Here is a 24,210-nt window from a genome sequence, read left to right on the forward strand (position 1 = left end):
TTATTTACATGTATTTACATTTTACACAGCGTCCCAACTTTTTTGGAATTGGCGTTGTATTTCTGGGACAATATATCTTCCTACAAAAGTAGTTATTGTGACAGGACTACTTTTAGGCCTTTTAGTCTGTTTTTTTTTTTGTTTGTTTGTTTTTTTATAAATCCAATTTCAGTCTTTTCCATTTGTTGCAGGATTAGGATCAAATTCATTCATTTTTCCCCCACTGATATTCAAGCCACCGTGTTTTGCAGGTGATGGCCTCGTATAGGTTCTGGATTCGTGCTATCTATAATATTTATGTTGTCATCTGGGAAAACCCATCATATGTCAATGTGGCTGAATTCTGACAAACAGACAAAAGGAAAAACATAGCTTTTGGCCAAACTAGGGTTTTTTTTCCTGTAATATACATCAACACTTCTACTTTACCAAACCATAAATATATTTCATCTAAATGATGTGGAAATTGTGTGTTTTATTTGCTTTGTAATCTTGCCTAGGCTGCCTTTCTGCAGAGATCATGTTGGATAACAAATGCGGTGGTTAAAACAGTCATCCTGCCTGAAGATGTCTAAATCCGTGCTAGTGAAGTGTGATTTCCTCGTACAGTGACGGTCAGGATTCGCTCGAGATTTTGGATAGCTCCATGCCGTAGTGAAACAGATGCAAGTCTAATCAGTTCAGGTTGTAATCAGAATGCCTGTTAGGTTCCTGCACCACAGACAAAAAAGAAATCTTTAAATGCAATGCTCTCTCTTTTAACTTCTGGGAGTAAACAGATCTAAAATGCTAGAACTTGTGGTTGAGGCGCAGAACCTGTGTGTGTTGTGTGTGTATAGTGTTCACCGATTTTTGCCAGAACTAAAATCAGACAGAAATCTATGCAGACTAACTTTAAACACAGATGAGCTTGAGTCAAACAAGTGACCACACAGACCTCTCTCTGTGTGTGTGTGTGTGTGTGTGTGTGTGTGTGTGTGTGTGTGTGTGCGAGCAGATGATAGGCCTTAAAATGAGTAATAATGGTGCATGCATATAATGTTTTCCAGGTGTGTATGTACGTTATTTATTTGAGAATAAAAATGTGTCCAAAAAATGCTGTTTTTTTAAGCTTTAGGTTATAAAATGATGCTTTTGTGTGGGTGTTTTTATGTGTGTGTGAGTGAGGGTGTGTTTATGTGTGTGTGTGAGTGAGGGTGTGTTTGTGTATGTGTGTTCTGCAGTGTTGTGTTCTCTTCATGCATATTTCATTGTCCAGCTCACAAGATTGCAGCGATTGTGCTTCTCTGGGTGTGTGTGTGTGTGTGTGTGTGTGTGTGTGTGTGTGTGTGTGTGTGTGTGTGTGTGTTAGATTTAGTATAGGTCTATTTTTTGTGGCTCCCTTGTTTGTGTTTCATCTATAGAGCCTGTTTGTATATAGGGATGTCTGTGTTTGTGCAATGGCATTCGTGTGTGTGTGTGTGTGTGTGTGTGTGTGTGTGTGTGTGTGAGAGATGGGTGGAGGGGGTCTATAGTCTGTGTTTGGTGGGTAAACATTCTGGCCTGTCCTGGGTGAGTCATGCTACAGAAGTGTGATGATGTTATTCTGCAGCTTGTGTGTGTGTGTGTCTCGTTCTCTCTACACGAATGTTCACTCCAGTAGATCGATTTTCTGAGACATATTTTTCCCCGCAAAAATTAGCTTTCATTATTCTGGATTTAAAAGCCACTTAAATATTAAATGAAAATGACAGGATGTACCTATTTGACGTAATTAACATCTTATCAGTTGTTTCCAGTGAGAGTTTGTTGTTGTTTTGAAACTGTGATTACTGTTATCTCAGAAACATGCATAGATATAATTTGTCACAGTATTGATATTATATATCATATCGCCCGGCCCTAATCCCATATACCGTATTACTAATGTGAACGTTTTCTAAACTTTATGGATAAACGATATTTGAGGTAGAAAAAGGCGGCCTGAATAATTGCGCATTATTTGACATGCTTGTTTTCATTCAAATGTTAAAAAAGTGCACAATGTATCGAAAGTGTTTGTACATGTATGGTAGTTAATTATTTTCATTACACACATATTGGAGTGACTTTATCATGGCTGAAAACTTAACAGTGTTCTGTAGTGCGTTGTGTAGTCCGTACAGGAGTTGTATTTTTTTGTGGTTGTTGCGGGTAAAAATGCTCGAGAGTTTTTACAAGAGTTTTTTCGTGCTTTTTTTTTTTTTGAGAAAAACTACTTGAATTGGCAGAATCGCAATTACACTAAATTGTTCTGCACGGTCTTTCGCAGTGATGTTTGTTGGTAAATGAGTCCTTTTTAGCTGTAAATGTTTGATGCACGTGAACCGGAGAGGGCTTTGGCTGAACGCGTTGTGATGACGTCACATGACGCGTCTTGGCCCAAATCTGCAGTAAGTTAGGAAAATTGCGGGCTCCTGCGAATATTGCGGAGTTTGCTTGATTTTGGGTTAATTTCATGAAATCCTGGAGGGATTGACTGTGTTCGTTCCACTGTGTCAGACAGGAAGCCATTTGTGATTCTTCCTTCCTGTGTGTTGGGACCTAAAATTTCAAATCTCTCTTTTAGTTTGTGTACTCAGTTTTGAGCTTACCTGTTAAACCAAACTGTCCTGTTTCTGTCCTGCAGCAAATGGTAATGAGCCTGCGCGTGTCGGAGCTGCAGGTTCTTCTGGGCTACGCCGGGCGCAATAAGCACGGCCGGAAGCACGAGCTGCTGACCAAAGCGCTACACCTGCTGAAGGCTGGCTGCAGTCCGGCCGTACACATGAAGATCAAGGAGCTGTACAGGCGCCGCTTCCCCACTAAACTGCTCTCGCCAGCCGAGCTGGCCCTGCAGGGGGTGCACGCACCCACCATATCACTGCCCAGCGGCCTCACCCAGCTGCCGTTTGATGGACACGCCTCACCCACTTCCCCACTGCTGCCCATATCGCTCCTGGGGCCCAAGCATGAGCTGACGCTGCCCCACCTGCCCTCCACGCTCCACCCTGTCCACCCTGACGTCAAACTGCAGAGGCTGCCCTTCTACGACGTGCTCGACGAGCTCATCAAGCCCACCAGCCTCGGTAAGAGCGTGTCTGCGTTATAGACACGTACCAGTATTTAATTAGAAAGTCACTTTAAATCACACAGGTCAATATTTAACCGCTTTGATGGAATTTTTAAGGAAATATTATCATTCATCCATCAAATATGAGAAGATCTCCCATATGAGACTGACATATTGTAGTGTTAGAAAGAGAGGAACCAAGAGAGCCCTGTTTTAAGGCTGATGTTGGAGTTTGCGGATAGGATTATTATTTAATTCTTCAGTTACTCTTAATTCTTATTACAGAGAATTCACACAGTATTTAACCACATGATCTCTGCCATCTCCGGTTTCAGTAAATGTCATGGGGCTGAGTCACGAGTCACATCCATGACAGCATATTTTCCATCAGCATCACATATACCAGAACAAATATCTTAAAATATCTTGTACTTTTTGTTTGTGTTAATTAAAGGCTCTTTAACATTGTATATGTAATAGTCTATATTCGTTCAAGCACAAGTGTAACTTAATGATAATTTGGTGGTTGGGCGTAAACCAGTTCTTCTCTCATTCTTATCCGTTTGCTATTTTTGTGGTCTGAAACGGTCACGCCTGCGCCCACATTGCACCAAAATTACTTTCTATTGCCATTTCTCAGGACCGTCTCTTAGCACGGACGATGGAGGAAAACTGGTATATTCCTGACTTCATGTGCAGACTTAAACACCCTGTCCCATTTCTTACAACCCACATTTGTGGATGTGGACTATTTTTGTCACCGCATTTCAACACAGATAGGCTAATTCACCCCAAAACTAACCAAATACAAACCATATTGAATTATTTATCCATTACAAATAAGCACAGACGAGTCGGTTGTGAATGTGACTCAGACAGTTTGATGTGTCATTATGCGTAGAACATCATATCTCAGCTTTGTCTAACAAAACTAATTAAAGACCTGATTCACCAATTTATTGCTATTATAGGGACGGAAAATTAGTGGATATAAATAACGCTCTAGAGGCACACACACACGCTCTTGTATACTCTGTGTGTGTGTGTGTGTACATTAATATATTAACATCTCCTCCACCGATGAGAAACCTCTGCAGAGTGCAAGACACTTTGCAATTGAACAAGCTCCAGCATACGATACAGTATATAATGTATTTCAGTGGAATGCCCATATTTTTCTCTCTTCATCAAGGCATATTGTTTCTCATTTGCCAGAGACTCGTGTCTGCTATGTTACAGACGGTACAATACTATGACACACTGTTACATATCATGTTGGTGCGTGTGTGGCAGGAACTGGGCAGCGCAGACGTGTCCATATTCCCCCACATTAGCATTTTAATGTGCTTAGCAGCTTTCTGTTCATTTTCACTGAGTTTAATCTGCACATCTCACCCACACCTTCTATTTTATTCTCTCACTCTTTCTCATGCGTGATCCTCACTCTCTTCTTCACCATCTCTGTTTGTCTTCCTCTCTCTGCTTCAGCCTCATTTCTCACGCTGCCATCTGCATAGTCTGTGATGAAATTAGAACATTGTACATCTCTCTCTCTTTCTCTCTCTCTCTCTCTCTCTCGTTCTTTCCTTCCTTCTTTCCCTTCCCCACCTACATTGTTTCTCCACTTCTCTGTGCCCCATCTCTCTCTCTCTCTCTCTCTCTCTCTCTCTCTCTCTCTCTCCCCCCCGCCTCACCTTCTTTCCCATCCCCACCTACATTGTTTCTCCATTTCTCTGTGCCCCATCTCTCTCTCTCTCTCTGTTTCCTTCCTTCTTTCCCTTCCCCACCTACATTGTTTCTCCACTACTCTGTGCCCCATCTCTCTCTCTCTCTTTCTCTCTCTTTCTTTCCTTCCTTCTTTCCCTTCCCCACCTACATTGTTTCTCCACTTCTCTGTGCCCCATCTCTCTCTCTCTCTCTCTCTCTCTCTCTCTCTCTCTCTCTCTCTCTCCCCCCCGCCTCACCTTCTTTCCCATCCCCACCTACATTGTTTCTCCATTTCTCTGTGCCCCATCTCTCTCTCTCTCTCTCTCTCTCTCTCTCTCTCTCTCTGTTTCTCTCTGTTTCCTTCCTTCTTTCCCTTCCCCACCTACATTGTTTCTCCACTTCCCTGTGCCCCATCTCTCTCTCTCTCTCTCTCTCTCTCTCGCTCTCTCTTGCTCCCCTCTCTCTCACCTCCTTTCCCATCCCCCTTGCATCTATCCACCTATGCCTCTCTCCTTCTTTCTCTCTCTTTGTCTCTCTCAATTTTTCCTCAATTCAATTCAAAGTACTTTATTGGCATGATTGCGTACACACAATATTGCCAAATCATCAGTGTAGATAAGAAAGGAGAATTTAAAAAACAAAAATAATATTCATAATAGAATAACATCAAATAAAAATGATAACAGGAATAATCATAAAAAATAGTAATAATTACAAAAATAAGTAAAAAAAGAAAATAAAGTGATAAAATTCAAGGTGCCAGTGTAGGACAAACGTATAAAGGTTACAGTAATTATATACATTAATGCCATAAAATGAAATAAAATACAGTAAGGTGAATTAGAAATGGAGTAAATAAGCAGTGTGTGGAGTGTGTACGATTGTCCGGTGAAATGATCAGAGCAGTAGTTGGTTTCTGAGCATGTGTAGCTCAGAGATTAATTTTGCTGTAACAAAATCTCTCCATCAGTGTTTCTCTCTCTCTTTCTCTCTCTTTCATTTGCATGAAGAGTGATGAAACCGCAGGTTCACACACCTGAGCTCTTTTTCCATTCTGCCAGTAACAATAAAGCTCAGTACAATCCAGCATCACACTGCCAGCTCTTTCTAGAATACACACATGGAGCAAAAGCACAGTTAACACTCTCTTTCCAGAGATCTGACTGCCTGCAGAAAATACACACACACACACACACACACACACACAAGCCAGAGGTGAGGTTTTAGTAAACATTAGCATCAGTGCACTCACTGATTAGTGGATCAAAAGTAAAGCACATTAAAATAAACGCTCTCCCTGCTCAACTAGCGATCTCAAAAGACTAAAATGAATTTCATAGAGATCTTAAATAGATTTGTTTTCATTTTAGTAATTTAACCAGGTATAAACACACTCTTTTATTAACGTACACCGTGGACAAATTAAAAGGAAAAACATGTGTGTAAGTAAGGTGTTAGGCTATGATGATTCACCAGAACAGCTTCAATGCACCTTGGCATAGATTCTACATGTGTCTGGAACTGTACTGGTTGGATGAACACCAGATTTGATCTCTCGAAAATATCCTGTCAGTCGAAGCGAAAACTCTAAAGAAATCAACACATGTAGCACTGCATGATTACATACAGCTGTGGATGAGTAATGACTCATAATCACACTATCTGCTGTCACCCAGTAGATGATGGATTCCCTTTTGAGTCTCGTTCCACTAAAGGTTTCTTCCTCATGTTGTCTCGGGGAATTTTTCCTTGCCACCGTCACCTCTGGCTTGCTCATGAGTGACAAATTTCGATCTATATCCAGATTTCTGTAAAGCCGCTTTGTGAAAATGTCCACTGTTAAAAGCGCTATATATATATATATCAGTTGAATTGAATGTTTCGCTAAAAATCGTAATATAAAGAGACGAGTGGTGATCGTGCAACGTTAAAACAATTCGTTTTATACGGATGTGTTTGCACTGTAGTGAAAGTCATTTCTAAGCAGTAAAAAGTTGTAATTACGGATGACCGACCCCTTTATTGACACAGCTGTACATTAGTTTTCTTGATAAAAATGAAGCGTATAGTGTGGATCGAACGCACACTCAAGTTACACTTCCTGTGTGAATCCAGGAAATGGGCTAAACAACGAACGTCAGCTTGGTGTTATAATACACCTATTAGCGCTGAATGGTGTAAGAGATGGAGACATGAACCTCTCAGAAATTTCTCATTCTGGTTTTAAGCCATGCTTTCCTATTCTCATTTCCACAAACAGATTTGAGCAGGCGCTTTATTACATCGTCGTCCCCACTACACAAGATTTTCATTAAATGTGATGGTTGGATTTGCTGATACGTGCAGATGTGTGTGAAAATAGGAGGCGCACTTAATGTGGATTGCTGTACATTATTGCTTTCAGATATGCGCGTGAAAATGTAAGCGGGCCCATTAAATGCGTACAAAATGACTGTTAAAAATGAATCTTTAGATTATACGTATCCGAACGCTTTAACTAAGTCACGTTTTATCTTCCTCTGGATTGCAGAATGTTTTACAAGAGGAAATCTTTCTCTTCACACCACAAACACAGTCTGCCTCTGTTTGTTTCTCTCGCTGTCTCTTTCTCTGTCTTGCTCTTCAGCACTGCATTTTGAAATTCTTTTCCTCATTATTCTGTTCTCATTAGCGCTATTAGCACACCATGCATACATCACTCATTTTCCCCCTCAGTGTTGTTTACCCAGTAAAGGAAGACCACTGCTGGTAGGATCCATAATTGGATCTAAAAGTGCTTCCATAAATGAACTTTTTGTTCTTGAATGATATGAAGTAATATGACAGTTGCAGGCATGTTGCCAAGATCAATATTATGGTGTTTGTATGATGATCTGAAGCGCAAGGCTTGTTCATGTTTAATCGCTTTCATGAATTCTAGCATTAATGCATTCGTAGATGTGTTATGCTAGAGATGATTTGTTCTTTGTCAGAGGCAGTCCTGAGAAATAAGCCACTGAGTTTGACTAAGTTTTACTTTTCACTGGCAGTTTTTCATTATGAATTTGATTATGAATAATACAGACAGGACCACTGTTACTCCTTGTGTGTAAACAGAGCACGGTTTTGCATTTACATTTGGCTGATCAGATCTCAACCCTGAAATCAACCCAACTGCAGGAAGTGCATCAAAATACTGTGTGTTTTGGGCAGCAGTACACATTTTTATAAACGTGAGCTGCTAAACTGAGCCGTGAGGCACAGTGAGGTGAAGGAGGCGTGTCCTCTGTGCCTGTCAGTCCTAATGAAGGAGGCGTATCCTCTGTGCCTGTCAGTCCTAGTGAAAGAGGCATGTCCTCTGTGCCTGTCAGTCCTAATGAAGGAGGCGTGTCCTCTGTGCCTGACGGTCCTAGTGAAAGAGGCGTGTGCTCTGTGCCTGTCAGTCCTAATGAAGGAGGAGTGTCCTCTGTGCCTGTCGGTCCTAGTAAAGGAGGTGTGTCCTCTGTGCCTGTCGGTCCTAGTAAAGGAGGCGTGTCCTCTGTGCCTGTCAGTGTCGGTGAAGGAGGCGAGTCTTCTATGCCTGTCAGTCCTAATGAAGGAGGCGTGTCCTCTGTGCCTGTCGGTCCTAGTAAAGGAGGTGTGTCCTCTGTGCCTGTTGGTCCTAATAAAGGAGGTGTGTCCTCTGTGCCTGTCGGTCCTAGTGAAAGAGGTGTGTCCTCTGTGTCTGTCAGTCCCAGTGAAGGAGGCATGTCCTCTGTGCCTGTCAGTCTCTGTGAAGGAGGCGAGTCTTCTATGCCTGTCAGTCTCAATGAAGGAGGCGTGTCCTCTATGCCTGTCAGTCCCAGTGAAGTAGGTGTGTCCTTTGTGCCTGTCAGTTTCAGTGAAGGAGGTGTGTCCTCTGTGCCTGTCAGTCCCAGTGAAGGAGGTGTGTCCTCTGTGCCTGTCAGTATCCATCAAGTTGGTGGAATCTGAATCATGTCTCAGTTCTACATTCTGTATTGAGTCAGTGCTGTGTGAACTTGGATGCCAGAAGTTTAGATACACAACAACAACAACAAATTTCTCGGCTACACAACATGAAAGCAGTGTTTTCACTGTGATGAATGTTTTCATGCAGGAGTGTGTGTGTGTGTGTGTTATTAAAAGTAAAAGTGTATAACTCATTGCATTTTAGACCGTGTTCCTTTTATTACAGAAAGATTTACAAACACAGACAGTCAGTCGCCTTGAACAATTTTCAGAAGTTGATGTGTCTTGGGTTGGTTAACTACTAGCTGTTCTTCATCACAGCCTACTCACACATGCACACACAGTGCCAAATAAACTACTGCTTTGCCCTGCGTGCACACACACACACACACACACTGCATACATACACACACACAGCAGCCTCTTATCAACTCAGCCACACGTAATCTCTTTTCACCTAAAAATAGTGATTAACTCTTACATCATAGTCTGCTATGTACCATGCCATCAACACACTGAACTCTGCAGCTAGAACACAACACACACACACCGAGGGGGCAAAATTTAAAAGCCTAACAAACTGCTTATTTTTTATGCTGAATGCATTGAATTGTTTCTCTGGACAACATGATGAGAATGCAAAGGTGCTAAAAATGCATGCAGTTCTTTCGGTGAAGAAACACACAGCAACCAGAGCTAGAGGTTTTCATTGCTTTATATATCTAATGATATGACGATAATGAGCTTAAATAATGGCAGGTCTGTTGGTATCAGAGAACTGACACACACACACACAGACAGGTTATAAAGAGAAGAGAGAAATGTGAGAAGAGATAAAGAGGTACTTTTGTTCCTTTCAGACTGAAACACATTCGGCCTTCGCTTCAACTCCTCATCCCATTGTAATAACACATCAGATGGCAGAGATGACACGGCTATTTTTAACTCCAGCTCAGGCAGAGAGAGACATAGGGCACTCTCTATCTCTCTCTCTCTCTCTCTCTCTCTCTCATTTTCTTCTGTATTTTCCCTTTTCTCCTTTTCTCCCAGTTTCGTTTCTTTTTGTCTCTTTCTCCCTCTTGTCTTGTCTCTATATCCTACTATTTTTCTCTGCTCATTTCTTCTGTTTTTCTCTGCTCATTTCTTCTTCCTCTTTCACTTCCTGTCTTCCCCTTTTCTCACTTCTCTGTTTCTCTCCTTCACATCTCTCCTTCCTCTCCCAATTTCTGTCTTACTCGCTTCCCTTCCAATAATTCTCATTTCTTTTCTTGTTCAGCCTTACTACTGTCCCTCTCTCTTGCTCTCATGTCTGTCACTTCTCGCTCTCTCTCTCTCTCTCTCTCTCTCTCTCTCTCTCTCTCTGCCTGCCTGTCTCTTTCACCTACCATTCCTTCTTTCTCTCTTTCAGTTTCTTGCTTGTTCTGTCTCTCCCACGCTTTCGCTCTCAGTTCTGTTCTGCACAGTTGAGTATAAGGGCTTTATTGGTATGACTGTGCGACAGATTATTGGAGAATAGTTTGTTAACACCAATAGCAGAATATAAAAGTGGAAAACACCAATAGCAATAGAATATAATTACAATAGCAATAATGCCACAAAATGTGTCAGCAGGAAAAACACTGATAATGGTTAGAATTGGAGATAGGAATGATGAGGATGTCACTTGCTGCCTCTCAGGAAGTGACATGTTGCTACAGTGTGACGTGTTGCCATGTCTCTCTCTTTCTGTCTGTCCGACGCTCTCAGTCGCTTTTTCTCTCCCTGCTTGAGAGAATGCACATCAGTGTAATTATGTGTTGTCAAGCCTCCTCTGCAGGTTCATTAATTGCACCTGTGACATATGACAAAGGGGCTGCAAAGAATGAGAGGGAGGAGGAGTAAGAGTGGGAAACATATTGTGTGTATGTGTGTGTATGTGCACCTATTTTGCCCTTTCATTAGTGGGCCTTGGTGAATATGCAAATAGACAGTAATTGCCATCATAACAGCACCTGGGAGACATGGAAGCTCTCTCTCTGTCTCTCTCTCTCTCTCTCTCTCTCTCTCTCTCACTCCCTTTCTCTGTCATTCCTTTTCTCTCTCTCTCTTTCTGTTTCTCTCTCGCTCTCTTTCTCTATCTTATTTTGTGTGAAAACATCATGGAGTGTGTGTGTGCATGTATTATTTGCTATGCTGTGCACTGAAGCAGGTATGTCTGTGTGTGTGTGTGTGTGTGTGAGATAGAGAGAGAGAGAGAGAGAGTAGTGTTTGCAGTAGATCTGGATATTTTAGGCTGTTTATTTGTCATATAAACACAGAGCAGGTGTGTGTGTGTGTGCGTGTGTGTGTGTGTGTGCACGCTCATATGTGCTTTAAGTTACAGATAGTAACTCTTTACATTTGCCATTCTAACACTGATTTGTGCTTGTTTGGTTAGGGGCAGATTGTGTGTTGTCCTTCAGTGAAAGGTGCAGTGGTCACATGATCAGATTTCCAGGAAAGCTCAGCAGAGTTTGGAGAAGACGGTCGCCATGTTCTTTTAACCAGTTGCACTCTCTCTTCCGTCTTCTCATAATCACATCTTCATTTCATCCCTCTTCCCCTCACTCATTCCTTTCTTACTCACTCACTCACCCTCCTGTTCTCTCACTTTCTCAAATTCATATACAATTCAATTCAGATCCAAGTCATTGGCGTGATAAAAGGTATAGCCACAGCTGAGATTATAGAGCATGTTAATATTAAAGAACAAGAAGTTAAAATTGGTCAAACTGGTCAAACTTGTCGGTGAGGTGTCCGTGAGTGTCACTGAGCGTTAGTGAAGATTAATGTACACTATATGCTTAAATGTGAACCACACCCGACTGCCGCACCCTTATTTAGTTCTTCGCCAAACTGTTGCCACAAAGTTTGGATCATACAGTTGTTTAGAATGTCTTTTTAATACTGAAGCATTACAATTTCCCTTCACTGGAACTAAGAAGCCCAAACATGTTCCAGCATGACAATGCCCCTGTGCACAAAGCGAGCTCCATGAACACATGGGTTGCCACGGTTGGTGTAGATGAACTCCAGTGTCCTGCACAGAGCCCTGACCTCAACCCCACTGAACACCTTTAGAATCATTTGAAATGCCGACCGCACACCAGGCCTCCTTGCCCAACATCAGTGCCTGACCTCAGTAACGCTCTTGAGGCTAAATGGTCACAAATCCTCACTATCCCGCTCCAAAAGAGTGGAGATTATTATAACAGCAAAGGGACACTGCATTTGTAATGGCACATTCAACAAGCACATATGGTTGTGAAGGTCAGGTGTCCACAAACCTTTGGTCAAACCGTAGGCTGGTATATGAATAACGGCACACCAGCTCAGTGAAGGAAATGTTTTCTTTGCTCAGCTTCTGGCAAGAAGCAAAACGCTCTGCGGAGCTTTATAACGATACAAGCACAGGTTGCTATTTTTTAGCTGCTTCCAGGATTTGCTTGCCCGTTTTGTAGTTGCATGATTAATGGTTCACAACCTAATTTTTTGCCCTGCATGCATTGTTTGCTGCATTTGTAAGCAAGTTGAGGATGTATTAACAGAGCATGCATTCTTTCAGATGATTGTTCCTTTTTCCGGATTGTTCTTGGTAAGCAGACCTTACAGATCAGAATCATAAAGAGTAATTAGATTATTTACAAATGTAATAGTTTTAACCAGATTCTGTTAGCAAAAATGTGCTGGCATACGGCATGGAAAACTCGGTATGAATGTTCTTGCTCTCCCATATTCTTCTGCACTCTCACTTTTGTCAATACTGAGGCATACTTTTACTGAAGCTTATATGAATAATTAATCTCCAGTTCAAAGCCGGGCTTCATGGCAATATGACTCTGTATGGTTGTCCGTAGAGTCCTTCAATATTGGCTTCTTTTTGATTTACACTTAGAATATTTAAAACGTACAATACTTCTTCTCAAGTGAACAGATGGAAAGTGATGGCTCTGTTTATACAAGAAAGGATTGGAACACTTCTACATCGATGCTTTTTAAATATGTCACAGTACAGAGTGTTTATTAATTATAGAAGCATTTCGAGACCTTTCAGTAACAAATCCCAGATATGCGCATCATTTATCAGAGGTCTGATAAATAACCAGGCTCATTAATAATGGGCCTTATCCTGAGTTTTTCTGGAAGTCTTTGTGCATACCTTTAAAGAGATCTTTTTTCCAGTATTGTTGTAAAAGCATAGCTTTGGTTAGAAATAGGAAACATGTTAGGATATGAGATCAGAGGATTAGGTGTTATATTATGTTATGATAAACATAGAATGTATTAGATGCTAGATTTGTATTGTTTGCTGATGTTTGTGATAAAGAATAGCAACCAGGTAGAATAAAGCCAGTAGAACATTCAATGTGCCATGTGTTGTGTTTTTTTATGCACTCATTTTATTTTTACTGTTTGTTTATGTGATTTTAAAATGATTTCTCCCAGATTATGATGTACCTCTGTCTCTTTTTCTCCTTTTCAGCTTCAGACAACAGTCAGCGCTTTCAGGAAACGTGTTTTGCTTTTGCATTAACACCACAGCAAGTCCAACAGATCAGCAGCTCTATGTAAGTTGCACATTAAAGCATATTTATAATGGCTTGCTATGGCAAACATACGTTTGTCTGAACATAAATGTGCTACACTGGCTCTATTGGCGCTTATCTTGTACTTTAAAAGTTGTATTTTTGTTCAGTTGTTTGCCGTATTTACATTTCTTTCTCTGAATGCATGGCCTCTGTTTTAAGGGTGATTCAAATCAGAAATGCAGCTACTAGAATTCTGATCGATTTACTTGCATGACTGAAATCAGTAAATAGTAAATAGTTTGCACTAACACTTATTTTCCCATAACCTCCTGAGACCCAAACTATAATGTTGTATGCTCTGTAATTTCATCTCACTGTTTCTGTTTATTAGCTGACAACTGTGGAAATTAATCTTCAAAAAAGGAGAACGTTTGGGAAAAGAGTAATACATAACTCCCTTCATATGAGGATCTTACGAGGATATATATTCAAAGAGAATTGGGAGAGAGAGTTGGGAGAATTTGTGATGTCCTCAGTGGGGTCTCAGGAAGATACAAAAAAGTACTTGAAATTTTCTTGTATTGATCTATCAAGTTTGGGAATTGTGTAGCTAATAGATTAACATGTCCTTTTTGTCAGTGATATATCTTCTTTTTTTTTGTATAAGTCACATAACACTCCTCAGCAGACAGTCCTATTAACCTATCTATTAATTTTACTACAATTGGAATATTACCTATAAAAATATTATTGTTTTTGTCTAAAAGGGACATCTCGGGGACCAAATGTGACTTCACGGTACAAGTACAGTTAAGGTAAGTAAACCGCATTGTTTATATTAGGGACCTGATACAGACAAATTATAAGCAGTTAAATTAATTAAATAAATCAAAAATTATTAATGTCCTCTGTCCATAGGTTTTGCTTATCAGAAACCAGCTGTCCACAGGAAGACCACTTTCCTCCTAACCTCTGCGTAAAAGTCAATGGGAAACCATGCAACCTTCCGGTATGAAAAGAGAATTAAAAAACCATGCAGTCACCCATTAGGATCAGAAATAGATATATGGTGTTTTTCAAATCAGATGAAATCGGTTAAGAAGTAATTCTACAGTAAAAATTAGTTTTACAGTGAACCAATGTGTAGTTATCACACTCTTCATTCAGTCTGTGTGTGTTTGTCCTCAGGGGTACCTTCCTCCTACCAAAAATGGAGTTGAACCAAAGCGTCCCAGCAGACCCATCAACATTACCTCACTGGTCAGACTGTCCACCACTGTCCCCAACACCATTGTGGTGTCCTGGACATCGGAGATTGGGAGGGTGAGGCTTAAAGTAAATTTAATTAGAGACTGTGTACTGTTCTGAGACACCGATAGTGTTTGTGAGTGAGTCTGGGTCATATGCAGGACAGATGTCTTGCAGCCGTTTATCTTGCAGCTGCCACCATGTTCCTTGAATCTTTGCTAAGTGTAGTGAATTTCCCTTTAGTTTTGTTGCATTCTTTAAATCCCTAATGCACATTTCAGCATGGTGCACGTATTTCAAGGACCAGAAGGTACTGGACTAACAGCAAGGACTTTTGTACGCATGAGAGAGGACAAAAAAAAAAAATCTGTTAGTTGATTTGTGATGTAAAATTGGCGTCAAGATTGGGGTGCTGTTTCTTAAAATGAAGAGTTATTTAGCCCCTTTTCAGTGTTTGCCTTTCTCTGTTCTTCTCCAAAGAAATCAGTTAGTTTCAGCACCAAATTACTGCAGAGTGAAACCAAGAATCAGTGGCTTTAGAAACTGGGGTGGTGTCACTTTGTTAAAAAAAGACAACATTTACAAGACCACTATGTGAAAAATGCATTTCATTATAGCCCCCAAAACAAAAGAGAACTAAAATAGTGCCATTACAGTTCTGGATGATGTCTGTGGCTTATAGACTTCAGGAAGGAAGTTGTCCAATACAAAGAATGTGCAGTTACTAAACATAATGTGTGTATTTAGGATTGGAATGTGTCCCCACAATGGATAAAAAAAAAGAAAAAATCCCCACTGTGATTCCTATATTGTTCAACAAATGTTGATTTGAATTTTGCGCTCTGTCTTGTCATTGTTCATTTCAAATACAATGTGCCGGTGAGTAGCTTACAGGCTGCATTACAGATAAATTTGTTATCCATGTGATTAATAGTTTTGTTATATATTACCTTAACCCAGCTCGCCAAGTCATAACACGAAAACCAATTTCATCCGTAATGAATTCATTATTTGGCCCAGTATCAATAAGCGCAAATGAAATTGAGAGAGTCCTCTCGATTAATATTACTCCTTAATTTTCAGATTAGATATCTGCATTTCACACAGCTTCTCATCTGCTCCCTCATCAACCTGCTCGGGCTCAAAGCATGACCGTGTTTTTATAGAGAAGATACCCTTATCTGTGATGTTTATCACAGCATGTGTCTGAACACGCATTTGACATTCCTTCAGTGTGAAATAATGCCTCTTTAGCGTGAAGAGAGTGAGAGACGAGCTGTGTCTAAAATAACCCACTTTGACCTGTAGTGCTCTGTATATGGTGTTAAAGCAATTAGCTCACGCCATAATGTGCTGTAAATCAGAAACGCAGGCGTTTTGCATTTTTGAGTCAGTGTCTTATGAATTCTGACTGTTGTGGTCGTGGCCACATCTTAGAAAGATGTGAAATCTTCTCTTTTATAGATATTAGAAAAGAGAAATCTTCTCATTAGTAACAACTTTAAAGGTAAAGGATGCACACAGAGTTTTATTGTTTCGCTCCAGCACAGATCCCACTGAGCGGCTTCTTTATTCTGGATGTTTAAGATTATGGACTGCTTTAACCATCATAATTAACACTGTGAGGACTTGGTCATACATTTATAGTGCTGTGTGTGTTTCACAGAGTTACTCCATGGCCGTGTATCTGGTGAAGCAGCAGTCGTCTACAGCGCTGTTACAGAGACTCCGTGCGAAGGGCATCAGAAACCCAGACCACTCCAGAGCACTCAGTAAGAAAACTCAGCCTTTATTCAGCATGAATCCACATGCAGCAATGCTCAAATTCAACCCTAGGGCATCTCGCATAGTTTGATGATTTTCCTGCTTTAATCCGGGTAATTAACTGGAAGGTGTAATACATCTGATACATTTTGGCTTCGTTTTTTGTGGTGTGTCCGTCGTACAAGTTCCTGTGAGTTAGCTGTTACCGTAGAAACAATAACATATGACAGAACAAGCACATTAATATAAACCTGTGATTTGCCACTGCACTACCATCAGAGCCATGATGTTAGAGACAATTATTCAACACCTTCTGACCAATCATATTCAGGAATTCAGTGGCACTGTGTTAGAATTATTATTATTTTTTTTAATATTTAAAATTTCATAATCGTATTATGGTCCGTGTAAACAATTTGAGATTTTATTCCGTCTTTGAAACGCCCACATTGCCACATATTGAATGCAGCAGCCTATAAACCGTCTGAGATGCCTTATTAGTGCTAAAAGAATGCTTCTGTAATTGCTGCAGCAGGTTGTAAATCCTAGACTAATAGCACCTGGGCTCTGGGTAATTGTACAAAATAGCATGCTCTTCGAATTTATCATCCCGCTGCTATGAGACTCGGATACATGATGAGTTAGCACGATTCTGCTGTTGTGGCTGAGGATAGAAGTGCACGCTCAAGTACGATCTGCCCTATCTAGCTCGAACTCTTTTCGTTTATGCGCCTTTAGGATCTTGACACGTTGTTGGCTCAACGCAGACTGCTGACATTCAACCTTCATCACCCTTTTTTTCTGAATCTGTACTTACAGTCCTAAGTAGAATTATATACATGTACATTATACCCATTGTAGTGATAAGCACAAATACTACTTTTGAAACATTTCCCTTCATTGAGAAACAAACAGTACAGTTTTCTGTTAACTTACAGAATGTTTAACGAGCTGCACAGTTACTTGGTTGCATACAGATGATGAACAACAAAATCATTTCACACTGGTTAGAGAGAGGGAGAGAGAGAAGGGCGGGGGGGTGGATTTTATGCCTTGCAGCTGTAATGAAAGCGTAATCAAACCCAAATTTGACCTCATTTGCCTCTTACCGTACAAAGCTTAAACTCATACTGACCACTGTATGAAATGGGACAAGAAGTATCTTTGGAAAACATTTTTTGCAGCACTGAAACATGTATACGTTTAGTGTGGGTTAAAAATACTGCACAGTAATTTGTTAGCAGTGAGACACATTATGTTGATACGCTGATGAGGGTGGGCCTACACGTTTTGGTCTTAATTTCAGTTTTCATTAAAATGAATCTGGAAAAAGAAACTTTCAGCTTTGTAGTGACCATGAAAATGGAAAAACACTCTTAACTTGCAGGCACACACCTCATTACAGTCACACTTTTCCATAACTGCACTAGTCAAGCAACTTTTTTGATTACTAAGTAGTAATACTCAAAAGCACCTAATTTGCTATTATAATTGTTTAAGTATTGTTTAAATATTCAAAAACATGGCCTCATCCCCATCCACTGGGCAGTCTTTTGAGTCTGGCTCCTCTCAAAGGTTTTTCTTTTTCCATTTGTCATCTCCGGACATTTTTCTCTTGCCACGTCGTCTTTGGCTTCTCGTTAGGAATCGTCAGGGTGTCCCAAAATGTCTCCATACATAGGGGGACTATGTTTGCCAGCACCACGTCGGTTGTGCTTTCGTCAGTGGATGTTCGTGGATGTCCACTTCTCGGGTGGTCCACGACCCCGCCTGTCTTTTTGAACTTGTTAAAGCGATAATTCACCCCAAAATGAAAATTCTATCATAATTTTGAGAGAATCTAGCGTTGTCACGATACAGCCGGACCAGGACGCTCTGCACTGTGTACTGCAGAGGAAGAGGGACGCTGTACACAAACTGAGTCACGTTTTTGTAACGAAGACATCTGCAGATTTCGACGTGCATTTTTAGTCCACCGTCGACAAAAAAAAAAAAAAGAGTTCGTTCTCGCGTCAATACAACACTCATGTCGTGGTTCTCTCGTGAAAGTGCGTCGGAGATCTATGCAGAGGTGAAGACCTTTTGTGAAAAAACGCGTAAGTTTTGGTTACATAGACTGTAAATATAGGCACAGAAATCTCCCAGGTTTCATTAAAAATGTCTCGATTTGTGTTTCGAAGATGAACAAAATTCTTATGGGTTTGAAACGACATGAGGGGGAGTAATTGATGACAGAATTTTCATTTTTGGGTGATTTAATAAGTTTGGCAACAGTGTCATGTGTGATGTACTTGCCATGTTTCCTGTTAAAGTCCTTTGCATCCTTGCGACAGCTTCCTGATCCAGCCTTGAGAATGATTCTCTTTTGTCAAGGGAATTCTTAAAGGCTATCTGAAAAGAATAATAATTTAAACTAAGTATGAATCATTTTAGAAGACATTTTCATAAAAACATTGTTAATATCCCTTACGTATGGAGACTTTTGGGACAACCTGTAAGTGTCCATCTGTATTTCTGTAAAATTGCTTAGTGACAATGTTTACTGGTAGAAACAGCATACAAATAAAATTGAATTGAATTTTATCCCTGTTAACTGCTTAGGTTTTGTTTTTTTTTGCCCCTGTTACATATATATGTTATTCTGATTCTTTTTGTTATACTTGCCTATATTCTGCAGTCAAAGAAAAGCTAACAGCAGATCCTGACAGTGAAATTGCCACCACCAGTTTGCGTGTGTCATTACTCTGCCCGGTAAGCACACACGCACTCATAAAGATTGTGGTTCACACCCTTCTAATAAGTACTTTACAAGTCCAGGCTTGCAGCATTATAGCCCAGATTTTGATCAAGCCTGTGGGTTTAAATTTCTCACCGCTGTTTTGAAAAGCCTGGTTTGCGTTTAGTTCAAAATATCACGCTGTTTGAAAATGTGTGTAACTGTGATCCATAAATGATGTGTATTCAGGCATAACGTCTCGCATTAATCTCCATCTTGTCAGAAATACTTTCCGATAGGGGTGTGTGTTTTTGTATGGAGTCGATGTTTTCCTTGTTTGATTTGTCTGCAAACGTGTGTGTATGTGTACGCATGCACATGTTTATTTTTTTTTCCATGCGGGTTGTGTGTTTTGCCTGTATGTCTGTGTAGCTGGGGAAGATGCGGCTAATGATCCCGTGCAGATCGTTGACGTGTACCCACCTGCAGTGCTTTGATGCCACACTCTACATCCAAATGAACGAGAAGAAGCCCACCTGGGTGTGTCCCGTCTGTGACAAGAAAGCACCATACGAACACCTTATCATCGACGGGTACGTCTACTCACAACACCTGCACATCCAAACATTAATTATCAAGAATGCACAAGACGAGACCAGCATACTTCCAAAACCATACAAAATTCAAAAAAACCATCAAAATTATTCAACCCCCGCATTGCAAATCAGGTTTATTGTCAAAATGTACAGACTTTCAGCTGTTTACAATGAACAAATCAAACAAAAGCAATCGAAATAGTTCAACGCACAACGAATGCTTCAAGTGGTTTCCACAAATTCAACTGAAAATGCAACTTATAATGATTTCTCCAGTTTGCAAAACAGGAGTTGTCTCAAGCACACCTGATGTGACTAATCAAGCACTTCATTAGTTGCAGCAGGTGTGCTTTAACAGGAACACATGAAATACCTGAACTGGCTAGGGTTAGAAAACATGTAAAATACCTGGATAGGGCAGAAAAGGAAGCTATTAACAGCTGTAACCAGATTTCTGAGAAGGGAGGTTGTGAAAAACCCTCGAGTGACTGCAAAAGACCTGCAGCAAGACTTGGTGGCAACGGGCACTGAGGTTTCAGTGAGCACAGTAAGGCGTGTACTGAACGCAGAAGGTTTCCATGCCAGAACTCCAAGGTGTACACCACTATTGACGCAAAAGCACAAGAAAAGTCGCTCAAAATCATGTAAATAGGCCACAGAAGTTTTGGGATTCTGTTCTGTGGTGCAGTGAAACAAAATTGGAACTTTTCAGCACGATGGATCAGCGGTATGTCTGGAGGAAGGAGAATGAAGAAAGAACACTCTGTCCACAATCAAGCACGGTGGTGGCTCGGTGATGCTCTGGGGCTGCTTTGCATCCTCTGACACTGGAAACCTGCAGCGTGTGGAAGGCAAGATGGATTCATTGAAGTATCAGGAAATCCTAGGAGAAAACGTCATGCCGTCTGTGAGGAAGCTGAAGCTTGGGCGTCATTGAACCTTCCAACAGGACAGTTATCCCAAGCATACCTCAAATTCCACTAAGGCTTAGTTGCAGAAGAAATCCTGGAAAATTCTACAGGGCCATCACAGTCACCTGACTTGAACCTCATCGAAAATCTCTGCTGGGATTTGAAGAAGGCGGTTGCAACTCGCAAACCCAAGAATATTACTGAACTGGAGGCCATTGCTCATGAGGAATGGGATAAGATTCCTCAGGAACGCTGCCAGAAGCTATGCATCTCGTTTGCAGCAGGTCATACCAGCAAAAGGGTGCGCTACTAAGTGCTAAAGATGCTTGCCATGAAGGGGTTGAATAATTTTGAAACTGGAGAAGTCATTATAAGTTGCATTTTCAGTTGAATTTGAGGAAATCACTTCAAAGCATTCGTTGTGTTGAACTATTTCAATCGCTTTTGTTTGATTTGTTTTGTCTGTAAATGTTGACAATAAACCTGATTTGCAATGAGGGTCGAATAATTTTGATTGCAACTGTATTTATTTTTATATATATATGTATATGTATGTATGTATATATATATATATATATATATATATATATATATATATATATATATATATATGTGTGTATATATATATATATATATATATGTATATATATATATATAAAATATGTATGTGTATATATATATGTGTGTGTGTGTGTGTGTAAAAATCTGTCTCAATTCATCAGTGATTTAGTGGCATGGCGGTTATTTATTTCATCATTTGCAAGCAATGACATGAATATAAATGATTGAATACAATTATCAGTCATAACAGAGAGGCAAAAACAAGCTGCTTTTTTTAAACTTCTTTTATTATTTGTTTTTCTCTTTGTAGAATATTTGTCACATTTTATCAGTCGTAATCCAGCAGTATGTTATTGACACCAACAGAAACAAAGTATATTAGAGTCATAAAGCAAGACTGGAAGAAATAGCAGCTCTTTATAACCTCTCTTAAATCTGTGTGTGTATGTGTGTGTGTAGGTTGTTTATGGAGATCTTGAACAGCTGTGTAGACTGTGATGAGATTCAGTTTAAGGAAGATGGCAGTTGGGCCCCCATGCGGTCGAAAAAGGACGTGCAGGAGGTGTCTGCTTCATACAACGGCGTAGACGGTAACTTTGTCTTCTATTTCTGACACATTTATTGTAGAATAATTGTGTGCCAACAAATAAGACACAATAGAAACAATAAGTAGAGTTAGTTTCAGAGAGAAAAGAGAAAGGAGTTTGGTAATAGAAGGTTATAATTAATGAATGAATTGCTTGTAAATAAAAATTCTGATTCAGTTTTGATTGCCCCTACATCATTTGATATTACTCTTGGTAGTGGAAGTTTAGTGGTTAGGGTTCTCTGTTATTGACTGGATGGTTCAGTTGTAATCCCAGGACTTGAACTGATCAGCTTAGTACTCAGATTGTGTTCAGCCTCACATCATCTATTTCATGGTCTCCATTATATAAGAAGATACTATTGAAAGCAGCGTCATTTGCAGCATACGGGTCAGTTTGGAAGTGAACACTGTGTGATTTTATTCACTATTATTTGAAGTTATCTATGTGAGGAATGTTAAGTTGCCTTTCAGAGATCCTCCAGTTGGAAAAAGGCTAAGAAACAAGTAAAAATACTGTATTTGCTTAATTTATTTCAACATTAATATTTCACTACAAATAAATGACTCTTATCTGACCTTTTCTTGGATATACACTAAGCTGCCAATTCTGTACCTATGTCTATTAGCTCAGTGTATATGGGGAAAAAATTACACCCTGAGTTCCAGTTAAGTTAGATGCGTATCCTACCAGACAAATATTCACATAGTGAATAGAAAACAAAGTGTTTTCTTTATTTTCACTATTTCCTGCTATTTGAGAATGACAATAAGACATTAACGCTACTGAAAAACAGATGAAATTATTCACTGACCAAGAAATGCATTCAAGACATCAGAATTACTTTAGTTTTTAAAGCTATTTAACAGTATTCCAGGTGAAGTTTCTGATAATCTCTGCATATTCTTCACCCGCTTCACCCAGAAGTTCCCAAGTAGGCCGAGCTCCTCGCTGCTTTTCGTAAGGTTCTTAATGAAACCTACTTGTCTGGGAAAACAATTTTATGTTAAGTAAAAACTACTTTTTTATTATTATTATTATTTCTTTATTATCCACCACCTTTCTGTAATTCGCCATGGTTCGGAATGTTAAAAGTAAATGAGCTTCAGGAATATGAGAATGTCAGCTATGCTGAAATTAATTTCAGACTTTTTAATAATTACAGTTAAGGCTATCTAACATTATAAATTGCCTGTCGGGGAACACGAAATAAGTTAGTCGTCCATTGAGCGCAGAAACATTTTCATTAAATATCACTTTCATTAAAGACCAATATTGGCTCAAACGTCTAAGAGAGCCCCTGAAATGACTCTGAATAACAGGAATGGGAGAAAGAGAGAGAAGTTTATAATCACAAGTTAACTAGGCTGCTGATGGATCTCAGCTCTTGATTAATTGGGATGTTTCAGTAGAATTATTTATATGTATTTGCATTTACGACTGAAAAAGAAATCCTTTTTTCTTTATTTTCTTTGCTTGTTACTGTGTTGAAATTGTCGTTTATGTTGTTTGACCTCTTGCTCATCCTTTATTTCGTGGGTCCCCTTTTTCAGACGGGTGTCATCCGTCAGCACCCGAGCAGAAATCCAGCTCCCACACGAACGGCAGCAGCAGTAAGAAAGTGGAGGTGATCGATCTGACTCTGGACAGCTCGTCTGAGGATGAAGAGGAGGAAGAGCCACCTGTAAAGAGAAACTGCCCCTCCCTCTCACCGGTATCACCGCAGATGAACAAGGGGTGAGTTACGTTACATTTAAGTTGTGTGTGTTCGTGAATAGTCAGGTGGTCAGCCATTGTATTTGCTAATGATGTAATAACGGTGGAGATCATTATCTTATTATCAACTACTGTCAAAGTCATTATAGTTATTATTTAGATATAATAACTGTAATCCTGATAACTGGTTATTTTGATTGGTGTTATACAAATGAATGGGTTTTATGCAAGTTATGCCCATGTGCATCCTATAGTGATTTATTTTTTAATCTAAAGTTTAGTAGTTTGAAGCCTACTACATTTTAATAAAACTAGGAAAAGTGCCGTTAATATGATATTTCAGCAGTGTGTAACTAGTTTGGGGTTTCTAGTTTCCATTCATATTCGGCTGGCTCGTTTTTATTTGTTTGCGATTAACTGCGTGTGTGTGTTTGTGTGCGTAGAGTGTTGAATTTGTGTACTCAGGCATCTCCTGCAAGTCGAACTCCCAGCATGCCACAAGTGGAGACCAACTACATCCCCCCTCCTCCACCACTCATACAGGACTACCGCCACTACTATCCTACACCCAACGATCTGTCAGGTACACACACACACACACGTATGGAATTATAAGAATATATGGTATGGATTATTGTAAAGAATATACTAGGCCTCTCAGAACAGTATATTATATGTTTGTAATAATTACTCATTTAAAGATGCAAAAACATAATTAGTCACATAGCGTATGTTTATTAAAAACACTTTTTTGACACAGCAAACCTTTTGTAGCTTGATTCAAGAATCGAAACAAATAGATGGCATTCATGGCACTTTTTTATTCTTCCATATCTTCT

General features: G+C 39.9%; 1 protein-coding gene across 2 annotated transcripts in view; it reads left to right on the forward strand.

The window, feature by feature from the left end:
- pias1a (protein inhibitor of activated STAT, 1a) overlaps positions 1-24,210 on the forward strand; it is a 52,265-nt gene that overhangs the window by 24,884 nt on the left and 3,171 nt on the right. For both annotated transcript variants that reach the window (XM_053616732.1, XM_053616733.1), the window contains exons 2-12: positions 2,648-3,086; positions 13,227-13,311; positions 14,040-14,087; positions 14,191-14,281; positions 14,461-14,595; positions 16,187-16,292; positions 18,962-19,035; positions 19,433-19,593; positions 21,528-21,658; positions 23,209-23,392; positions 23,815-23,954. In XM_053616732.1, the coding sequence (XP_053472707.1) occupies positions 2,648-3,086; positions 13,227-13,311; positions 14,040-14,087; positions 14,191-14,281; positions 14,461-14,595; positions 16,187-16,292; positions 18,962-19,035; positions 19,433-19,593; positions 21,528-21,658; positions 23,209-23,392; positions 23,815-23,954 (1,594 nt within the window). The remainder of the gene's footprint in view (positions 1-2,647; positions 3,087-13,226; positions 13,312-14,039; positions 14,088-14,190; positions 14,282-14,460; positions 14,596-16,186; positions 16,293-18,961; positions 19,036-19,432; positions 19,594-21,527; positions 21,659-23,208; positions 23,393-23,814; positions 23,955-24,210) is intronic.

The sequence above is a fragment of the Ictalurus furcatus genome, chromosome 27, assembly GCF_023375685.1.
Source record: "Ictalurus furcatus strain D&B chromosome 27, Billie_1.0, whole genome shotgun sequence".
Taxonomy (NCBI): domain Eukaryota; kingdom Metazoa; phylum Chordata; class Actinopteri; order Siluriformes; family Ictaluridae; genus Ictalurus; species Ictalurus furcatus.